This window comes from Heptranchias perlo, chromosome 1 (genome assembly GCF_035084215.1).
Source record: "Heptranchias perlo isolate sHepPer1 chromosome 1, sHepPer1.hap1, whole genome shotgun sequence".
Taxonomy (NCBI): domain Eukaryota; kingdom Metazoa; phylum Chordata; class Chondrichthyes; order Hexanchiformes; family Hexanchidae; genus Heptranchias; species Heptranchias perlo.
Window position 1 is genome coordinate 4,661,912 of NC_090325.1, and position 11,172 is coordinate 4,673,083.

Below are 11,172 nucleotides of genomic sequence, written 5' to 3' on the forward strand. Positions count from 1 at the left end.
TCCAGTCCTCCAGATATAAAGGCCAGCATTCCATTAGCCTTATTGATTATTTTCTGCACCTGTTCATGACACTTCAATGATCTATGTACCTGAACCCCTAAGTCCCTTTGGACATCCACTGTTTTTAACCTTTTACCATTTAGAAAGTACCCTGTTCTATCCTTTTTTGATCCAAAGTGGATGACCTCACATTTGTCTACATTGAATTCCATTTGCCACAGTTTTGCCCATTCGCCTAATCTATCAATATCGCTTTGTAATTTTGTGTTTTCATCTACACTGCTTACAATGCCACCAATCTTTGTGTCATCGGCAAACTTAGATATGAGACTTTCTATGCCTTCATCTAAGTCGTCAATAAATATTGTGAATAACTGAGGCCCCAAGACAGATCCGTGCGGGAGCGGCGGTGAACTTCCGTCTCTGGAATACACCATCCTTGGACAGGGATCCGGATCTATCGGACTGGGGTTCACACGTCGTTATCTTTTAAAATCCCCGAATTCCCCAACTCATCCCACTTCCTCTGTCCTCAGAAAGCCCGGTGAGCTCAGGGGTCCCCAATCCACCCAGTGTGTATCCAGCTGGACAAACCCGTGTGGTCTGTTGCCCAATATCGTCATCAGATGTTGCTACATTACAACAGTAACTACACTGCAAAAGTATTTCATTGGCTGTGAAGCGCTTGGGGACATCCTGAGGTTGTGAAAGGCGCTATATAAATGCAAGAGTTTTCTTTCTTTACGGGGAGCCGTTGGAGAGAGGTGTAGACCACTGTATGGCTCCTGAGATTCAGCCAACTGGAGTTTTAATTGAGAAACCTAGAGGAAGGGCCAAAGCTCATTGTACTGGTGTCAGAGCAAGGCTCTAAATAAGCAGACAAAATTCTCATCCTTGTGTTCAAATCCCTCCATGGCCTCACCCCTCTCTATCTCTGTAACCTCCTCCAGCTCTACAACCCTCCGAGATCTCTGCGCTCCTCCAATTCTGGCCTCTTGGCCATCCCTGATTTTAATCGCTCCACCATTGGCGACCGTGCCTTCAGCTGCCTATGCCCTAAGCTCTAGAATTCCCTCCCTAAACCTCTCCACCTCTCTCCTCCTTTGTTATACCTTAAAACCTACCTCTTTCACCAAGGTTTTGGTCACCTGTCCTAATATCCCATTATATGGCTCGGTGTCAGATTTTGTCTGATAACGCTCCTGTGAAGCGTCATATGACGTTTTATTATGCTGAAGGCGCTATATAAATATACAAATATACAAACATATACGAGCTCTGGGTTGTGTTGAGGATTGGGACAACTTGGGGAATTCGGGGATTTTAAAAGATAACGACGTGTGAACCCCAGTCCGTTAGATCCGGATCCCTGTCTAAGGATGGTGTATTCCAGAGACGGAAGTTCACCGCCGCTCCCGCACGGATCTGTCTTGGGGCCTCAATTATTCACAATATTTATTGACAACTTAGATGAAGGCATAGAAAGTCTCATATCTAAGTTTGCCGATGACACAAAGATTGGTGGCATTGTAAGCAGTGTTGATGAAAACATAAAATTACAAAGCGATATTGATAGATTAGGCGAATGGGCAAAACTGTGGCAAATGGAATTCAATGTAGACAAATGTGAGGTCATCCACTTTGGATCAAAAAAGGATAGAACAGGGTACTTTCTAAATGTTTACATGTGAAGAATGCCACCTTGGGGGCACAGTCTAAAAATTAGAGCCAGACCTTTCAGGAGTGAGATTAGAAAACATTTCTACACACAAAGGGTGGTAGAAGTTTGGAACTCTCTTCCGCAAACAGCAATTGATACCAGCTCAATTGCTAAATTTAAATGTGAGATAGATAGTTTTTTGGCAACCAAAGGTATTAAGGGATATGGGCCTAAAGCAGGTTTATGGAGTTAGATCACAGATCAGCCATGATCTTATCAAATGGCGAAGCAGGCACGAGGGGCTGAATGGCCTACTCCTGTTCCTATGTTCCTATGCTCTCTAAGTTTCATACCCTACTCCTCCTCTTCTGCTGCTGGTGGTGACACCCTGCTACACACAGCTTCACAGACACCGACCCAAGGTGGCATTCTTCACATGTAAACATGGCAACTCTGGGTGGTACCACAATCAAGCCCAATCTCAGTCCTCACTGAACAAACATACAAACATATACGAGCTCTGGGTTGTGATGAGGATTGGGACAACTTTCATCTTATGTCGAACCTTAACACACCTCTCAGGGTGTTCCAAAGGGCTTCACAACCAATGAATTCTTTTTGAATTGTAGTGTTGTTATGTAGAAGAAGAAGGACTTGCATTTATATAAATGGAAGTATAGAATAGAATCATAGAAAGGTTACAGCGTGGAAGGAGGCCATTCGGCCCATCGAGTCCGCGCCGGCTCTATGCAAGAGTAATCCAGCTAGTCCCACTCCCCCGCCCTATCCCCATAGCCCTGCAAATGTTTTCCTTTCAAGTACTTATCCAGTTCCCTTTTGAAGGCCATGATTGAATCTGCCTCCACCACCCCCTCGGGCAGTGCATTCCAGATCCTAACCACTCGCTGTGTAAAAAAGTTTTTCCTCATGTCACCTTTGGTTCTTTTGCCAATCACCATAAATCTACGTCCTCTGGTTCTTGACCCTTCCACCAATGGGAACAGTTTCTCTCTATCTACTCTGTCTAGATCCTTCATGATTTTGAATACCTCTATCAAATCTCCTCACAACCTTCACATCTTTCCTGAAGTGCGCTGCCCAGAACTGTACTTCACAACCTGTACCCGAACCATCTCCTCGTTAAAGGCCGCCCATTGCTCAATTACAGTTTTGCCTGCCAATCTTTGATTCCAATTTACCCGGGCCAGATCAGTTCTCATCCCATTGAAATTGGCCCTCCTCCAATTGAGTATTTTTAATTTAGAGTGGTCCGTGTCCTTTTCCATAGCTATTCTAAACCTTATGATACTATGATCGCTGCTCCCTAAATGCTCTCCCACTGACACTTACTCCACCTGGCCCACCTCCTTCCCTCAGCAGTGCCTCCTTCCTCGTTGGGCCGGAAACGTCCTGGTTAAGAAAGTTATCCTGAACACATTTCAAAAATTCCTCCCCTTCTTTGCCCCTTATATTATTATTGTTATCCCAGTCTAGATTAGGATAGTTGAAGTCTCCCATTATCACTACTCGATGGCTTTTGCACCTCTGTAATTTCCCTGCAAATTTGCTCCTCTACATCCTTCCCATAGTTGGTGACCGATAGAATACACCCAGTAGTTATTTCTTAACTCAAACCAAATAGATTCTGTTCTTGACCCCTCCAGGACATCCTCTCTCTCCAGCACTGTAATATTCTCCTTAATCAAGACTGCCACCACTCCCCATCCTTTCTTTCCTTCCCTATCTTTCCTGAACACCTTGGAGGAAAAATTGGATAGGGCCTGTTTTTGGGCAGGAGCAGGACGATCTGTTATTACCCTGCGCCCAATGGTCCCTGCGCAGGCAGGATGAGATTTTTGTCAGGCCTGAGGACTTTCCTGCAATCTGGCGTTGGAAATCAGCGTTGAACGAGAATTCCATGCAATTCGCACTTTCCACCAGCAGGGGGAAGCTCCAATCTCTTAAAGGCAGGCTGTCTGTTAGAAATCTCTTAAAGGTAGCTGGTACCTGTTATATGCTGAATATAACAGCCTGCTGTCTGCACGGACTCTGAACAGAGATCAGGCATTGCACACATAAAGCACAGATGCAGGTCCCATCTCTATTTTTACATACTGATGAATTATGTTAAAACATTGAATAAAGGTTGCGCACCACTAAATCCCACATCCTCCAATCTGCATGCCAGACCTCTCTAATCTGCTGATCTGAGACTCTGTGTACCAAGGTTCACTGCTGATGCACCAGATGCTTTGGTGCAAGAGATGGACAGAAGGAGGGACATCCTATATCCGTTGGGGGGAGGGGGGGCGGGGAGGAGGGGGAGCAAGAGGCCCTCGAGACATACACCCAAAAGGTAGTGGGAGGCAGTAGGGGATGAAGTTAATGCCAGGTGCACAGCATCATGAACATGGATGCAGTGCAGGAAGAAGTTCAATGCTTTGACATGAGTGGTCAAGATGAGTGAGGTCAACTGTCAAGTGGCGTCTCCTACCAACTACCCCACCAGTCGCATCCATTGCTCCATGCACGACACCCCCATCACCCACATACCAACAAACTCTTTCCATCAGCACTCAACCCTCTCCCCTTACACATTACCACCATTGCAAGCCGCCCACCCACAACTCACAGGCCACACACACTGGCAGCTATTCAACCATGATAGGCACATCACCCAGACACACGTCCCGCTTTCTTGCAGGAGAAGCTGGCACATATCAGGAGGCAGCAAGTGGCGGTGGCATTTAGCCCCTCGAGCCTGTTCCACCATTTGGTCAGATCAGGGTGGACCTGTGACCTAACTACATATACCCGCCTTAGCCCCAGATCCCTTAGTACCCTTGGTTCACAGAAATCTTTCAATCTCAGATTTAGAATTCTCAATTGAGCTAGCATTAACTGCCGTTTGCAGAAGACCATTCCAAACTTCTCCCACCCTTTGCGCGTAGAAGCATTTCCTAACTTCACTCCTGCACGTCCTGGCTCGAAATGTTAGGCTATGCCCCTGCATCCTAGTATTCAAGTGTAGCAGACCTCCAAAAATGTTCACTAATGTCCTTTAGGGAAGGAAACCTGCCGTCCTTACCCGGTCTGGCCTACATGTGACTCCAGACCCACAGCAATGTGGTTGATTCTTAATTGCCCTCTGAAATGGCCTAGCAAGTCACTCAGTTGTAAAATCTCGCTACAAAAAGTCATAATAAGAATAAAACCGGACGGACCACCCGGCATCGGACCACTAGGCACCGGACACGACAACGGCAAAACACCAAGCCCAGTCGACCCTGCAAGGTCCTCCTTACTAACATCTGGGGACTTGTGCCAAAATTGGGAGAGCTGTCCCACAGACTAGTCAAGCAACAGCCTGACATAGCCATACTCACAGAATCATACCTTTCAGCCAACGTCCCAGACTCTTCCATCACCATCCCTGGGTATGTCCTGTCCCACCGGCAGGACAGACCCACCAGAGGTGGTGGTACAGTGATATACAGTCAGGAGGGAGTGGCCTTGGGAGTCCTCAACATTGACTCTGGACCCCATGAAATCTCATGGCATCAGGTCAAACATGGGCAAGGAAACCTCCTGCTGATTACCACCTACCGTCCTTCCTCAGCTGATGAATCAGTCCTCCTCCATGTTGAACACCACTTGCAGGAAGCACTGAGGGTAGCAAGGGCACAGAATGTACTCTGGGTGGGGGACTTCAATGTCCATCACCAAGAGTGGCTCGGTAGCACCACTGCTGACCGAGCTGGCTGAGTCCTGAAGGACATAGCTGCCAGATTGGGTCTGCGGCAGGTGGTGAGCGAACCAACACGAGGGAAAAACTTACTTGACCTCGTCCTCACCAATCTACCTGTCACAAATGCATCTGTCCATGACAGTATTGGTAGGAGTGACCACCGCACAGTCCTCGTGGAGACGAAGTCCCGTCTTCGCACTGAGGACACCATCCAACGTGTTGTGTGGCACTACCACCGTGCTAAATGGGATAGATTCAGAACAGATCTGGCAGCTCAAAACTGGGCATCCATGAGGCGCTGTGGGTCATCATCAGCAGCAGAATTGTATTCCAGCACAATCTGTAACCTCATGGCCCGGCATATTCCTCACTCTACCATTACCAACAAGCCAGGGGATCAACCCTGGTTCAATGAGGAGTGTAGAAGAGCATGCCAGGAGCAGCACCAGGCGTACCAAAAAATGAGGTGCCAACCTGGTGAAGCTACAACTCAGGATTACATGCATGCTAAACAGTGGAAGCAACATGCTATAGACAGAGCTAAGCGATTCCACAACCAACGGATCAGATCAAAGCTCTGCAGTCCTGCCACATCCAGTCGTGAATGGTGGTGGACAATTAAACAACTAACGGGAGGAGGAGGCTCTGTAATCATCCCCATCCTCAATGATGGCGGAGTCCAGCACGTGAGTGCAAAAGACAAGTCTGAAGCGTTTGCAACCATCTTCAGCCAGAAGTGCCGAGTGGATGATCCATCTCGGCCGCCTCCCGATATCCCCACCATCACAGAAGCCAGTCTTCAGCCAATTCGATTCACTCCACATGATATCAAGAAACGGCTGAGTGCACTGGATATAGCAAAGGGTATGGGCCCCGACAACATCCCAGCTGTAGTGCTGAAGACTTGTGCTCCAGAACTAGCTGCACCTCTGGCCAAATTGTTCCAGTACAGCTACAACACTGGCATCTACCCAACAATATGGAAAATTGCCCAGGTATGTCCTGTCCACAAAAAGCAGGACAAATCCAATCCGACCAATTACCGCCACATCAGTCTACTCTCAATCATCAGCAAAGTGATGGAAGGTGTCGTTGACAGTGCTATCAAGCGGCACTTACTCACCGATAACCTGCTCACCGATGCTCAGTTTGGGTTCTGCCAGGACCACTCGGCTCCAGACCTCATTACAGCCTTGGTCCAAACATGGACAAAAGAGCTGAATTCCAGAGGTGAGGTGAGAGTGACTGCCCTTGACATCAAGGCAGCATTTGACCGAGTGTGGCACCAAGGAGCCCCAGTAAAATTGAAATCAATGAGAATCAGGGGTAAAACTCTCCAGTGGCTGGAGTCATACCTAGCACAAAGGAAGATGGTAGTGGTTGTTGGTGGCCAATCACCTCAGCCCCAGGACATTGCTGCAGGAGTTCCTCAAGGCAGTGTCCTAGGCCCAACCATCTTCAGCTGCTTCAGCAATGACCTTCCCTCCATCATAAGGTCAGAAATGAGGATGTTCACTGATGACTGCACAGTGTTCAGTTCCATTCGCAACCCTCAGATAATGAAGCAGTCCGAGCCCACATGCAGCAAGACCTGGACAACATCCAGGCTTGGGCTGATAAGTGGCAAGTAACATTCGTGCCAGACAAGTGCCAGGCAATGACCATCTCCAACAAGAGAGAGTCTAACCACCTCCCCTTAACATTCAACAGCATTACCATCACCGAATTCCCCACCATTCTGGGGGTCACCATTGACCAGAAATTTAATGGACCAGCCATATAAATACTGTGGCTACAAGAGCAGGTCAGAGGCTGGGTATTCTGTGGCGAGTGACTCACCTCCTGACTCCCCAAAGCATTTCCACCATCTACAAGGCACAAGTCAGGAGTGTGATGGAATACTCTCCACTTGCCTGGATGAATGCAGCTCCAACAACACTCAAGAAGCTCGACACCATCCAGGACAAAGCAGCCCGCTTGATTGGCACCCCATCCACCACCCTAAACATTCACTCCCTTCACCACCGGCGCACAGCGGCTGCAGTGTGTACCATCCACAGGATGCACTGCAGCAACTCGCCAAGGCTTCTTCGACAGCACCTCCCAAGCCTGCGACTTCTACCACCTGGAAGGACAAGAGCAGCAGGTACATGGGAACAACACCACCTGCACGTTCCCCTCCAAGTCACACACCATCCTGACTTGGAAATATATCGCTGTTCCTTCATCGTCGCTGGGTCAAAATCCTGGAACTCCCTTCCTAACAGCACTGTGGGAGAACCGTCACCACACGGACTGCAGCGGTTCAAGAAGTTGGCTCACCACCACCTTCTTAAAGGCAATTAGGGAGGGGCAATAAAAATGCTGGCCTCGCCAGCGATGCCCACATCCCATGAACGAATAAAAAAAATAGTTACAGATGTCTCGGCAGCCAGAAGCAATAATCCAGCCACTAACCTGTAATGGTCCATTTAAATAGCGCTGGTGGGGGGTCCTCCAGGCACTCTCAGACACGTTCAGATGGTCGGGGTTAAGACTGTGCGTTGAGTTGAGCGTTAAGTCCCAAAATGGTGTCTATCACTTTAAATCAGCGTTGTACACTGATTGAAGCCATTTTCTCCTTACTTTACATGATTCCAGCTTTTGTTATCTGCGCCTGCGCTAACTCCTATACCAAAATGGCGTCTGGCGCACGTCACGCTGGAAACGTGTGTGCGCCTCCAAGACGCCATCTTGGATGTCGAAGAGGCCGTGTCGCGCTGAAATGATGGGTGCTACATGGCCCAATTTAGCGCCCCTTGTATCCAGGAATAATTAGTACTCAGTCTTGCCCTTTTTTGCACCAGGTCTCCGTTATCGCCACAACATCATATTCCCATGTGGCTATTTGCGCCTGCAGCTCACCAACCTTGTTTACCACACTTCGTGTGTTTATACACATGCACTGCAACCCAGTCTTAGACTTTCTTGTACTCTCCCTTAGTTTGATCCCACCTAACACTGCGCGGTTACTTCCTCTAGTTCTATCTTTCTCTCCCAATCCCTTGTGCCCCTTGTTTCTCCTTTCCAATGCTCCGTCCTAGTGCCCATCCCCCTGCAAATTAGTTTAAACCCCAACCCCCCCAAAGCACTAGCGAACCTCCCCACAAGGACATTGGTCCAAGCTTCGATGAGTGTTGAGATTCAACCCGTCTGGCCTGTACAGGTCCCACCTTCCCCAGAACTGGTCCCAATGCCCCAGGAATCTGAAGTCCTCCCTCCTGCACCATCTCTTCAGCCATGCATTCATCAGCTCTATCCTCCTATTTCTATAATCAGTAGCGTGTGGCACCGGGAGTAATCTGGAGATGACTACCTTTGAGTTGTTGTTGTTGTTGAATAGACCAGAATTAGCACAGGAAGACACAGATAAGGGCCCTGGGAGTGGCAGTAAACTCATCACTGTCAATGTGGGGACAGTTTGGGGAAACAATTAATAAAACTACCCTGCCAGGAGAGTAGAATCCAAATCTACAGAGGTAGTGCTGAGGGTTCTAATGCACTGGCCTCACCTCACTGGTCTTCATATTTTAAGAGGGATGTCCATGTATTTGAGAGGGTGCAAGAGCAAGAGCAACAAAGGTAATAAGAATAAATGGCATGTGCTACGAGGAAAGATTCGAGGAACTTAATCACCAGAGTTTAAAGTCTCAGGAGCAACCTTTTTGATGTATTTAAAGGGTTAATAAATGGAATCGGTGAGTTGAACCCCGAATATTACTTTAAGGAGACTGGAGTCAAGGTCAGAGGACACAAATTTAAATTAGTGACTGGTAAGTTCAACACACAAGATGGGGTTTGGATGAAAATGGTTCTTCAGCCAGCTTGGCTCAGTGGGTCTCACTCTCGCCTCTGAGTCACAAGGTCGTAAATTCAAGTCCCATTCCAGAGTCTTGAGCCCATATCCAGGCTGACACTAAAGTTCCAGTGCTGAGGGAGTGCTGCACTGTCAGAGGTGCCGCCTTTCGGATGAGACGTTAAACCGAGGCCCCGTCTGCCCTCTCAGGTGGACGTAAAAGATCCCATGGCACTATTGGAAGAAGAGCAAGGGAGTTCTCCCCGGTGTCCTGGACAATATTTATTCCTGAACTAACATCACTGAAACAGATGATCTGGTCGTTTATCTGCTGTTTTTGGACCTTGCATACAAATTGACTGCTGTGTTTCCCTGCAAAACAACAGCGACTGCACTTCAAAGGCAATTGATTGGCTACAAAGTGTTTAGGGACGGCCTGAGGAGATCAGATGGTTCCAAATACCAACCCTATATCTTTCCATTTGAGCTTTTTAACATCTGACAGGACAGGCTTAATACAGCGCTCCCTCAGTACTGCACTGGAGTGTCAGCCTAGGTCATGATTTCTTTTCTTGTCTGAATGTAGATCACACTGGCAAGGCCATATTTATTACTTATTCCCTCCCTAAGACATTAAGTCCCATGTAGTGTGGGACTGGAGTCACATATAAGCCCAGACGGGTAAGGTCGGCAGGTTTCCTTCCCTAAAGGACATTAGTGAACCAGTTGGGTTTTTACGACAATCCGACAGCTTCGTGGTCACTTTTACTGATACCAGCTTTTTATTTCCAGGTTTCTTTAACTGAGTTCAAATTCTCAAACAAGCCGTGGTGCGATTTGAACTCATGTATCTCTGGATTACTAGTCCAGGCCTCTGGATTAGTGGTCCAGTAAACAATAACCACTACACTACCCTACCCTACCCAGTGTCGGTACAGTGTTTGTCTCGATTCTGAGCCCGTCTTGTTCTTTATTGCAGGTGAAGGTGTGGTTCCAAAACAGGAGAACAAAGTACAAGCGTCAGAAGTTGGAGGAGGAGGGTCCCGACTCCCAGCAGAAAAAGAAAGGCTCTCATCATGTCAACCGGTGGAGAATGGCGACCAAACAGGCCAGCCCCGAGGACATAGATGTCATCTCGGAAGACTAGTGAGGAAGGAGGGAGGGAGGGTGGGAGGGAGGGAAGGAGAGACAGCTAAAGAATACGCGAGAGCACGGACATTTCCACCCAGTGCGAGGAGGATGGGGAAACCCTTCGAAACAGTTTGGAGAACAAAACGACAGCAACACATCGACAATCATCGGGATCTTGTACAAAACTTTGGAGACTGGAATCTGAGAAGAATATACACTTCAGGATGTAGTCGGAAAAGTGTTGACACTTCTCCAGTGACATTTAACCATCCGCTGTATATATTATATATATATTATATTAAAAATTATCTGAAAGATTAAACTTTTTTTTATTTATTTGACGTCCCTTTTAACAATGGTGATTATTCGACTTGTCACAATGAGAGGGAGACTGCAAGGGTTCAAATTGTTTGTCCCCTCAGGTGGTCGTTTTGAAATATTGTTTTCTTTGGGGGTGAGGCGGGTCGTTCAGATGAACGGATCGACAAGGGGATATGTTGGGGGGGGCCATTGCCGTTTTCAGGGAGTGAGCTTTGTTGTTTCCCTGCTGCATTCCAAAGGAAACTTATTGTATGAAAAACTTTTGGAGACTTTTCCACATTAGGCCCGATATAAATGCTTTGAGCATCATCATCGGTGCATCATGACAGTGTCACGTGTAAGTGATGTCACGGGTGTCAAAGGTCAATACACAAGCGAGGTCGCAGCTGTCAGTGGCTTTCCCAAGTAACCACAGCCCTTTACAATTTCCCCCCCTCCTCTCCTGAAGGTGCTGAGTCTCAGTGGGGCTCAGTTCCA

The 11,172-nt window shown here is 47.7% G+C and overlaps 1 protein-coding gene across 1 annotated transcript in view; it reads left to right on the forward strand.

Moving 5' to 3' along the window:
* emx1 (empty spiracles homeobox 1) overlaps nt 1-10,696 on the forward strand; it is a 120,481-nt gene extending 109,785 nt beyond the window's left edge. The window contains exon 3 of the mRNA XM_067979153.1: nt 10,223-10,696. Coding sequence (XP_067835254.1) covers nt 10,223-10,390 — 168 coding nt within the window. The 3' untranslated portion in view covers nt 10,391-10,696. The remainder of the gene's footprint in view (nt 1-10,222) is intronic.
* Nucleotides 10,697-11,172: the final 476 nt, after the last annotated feature.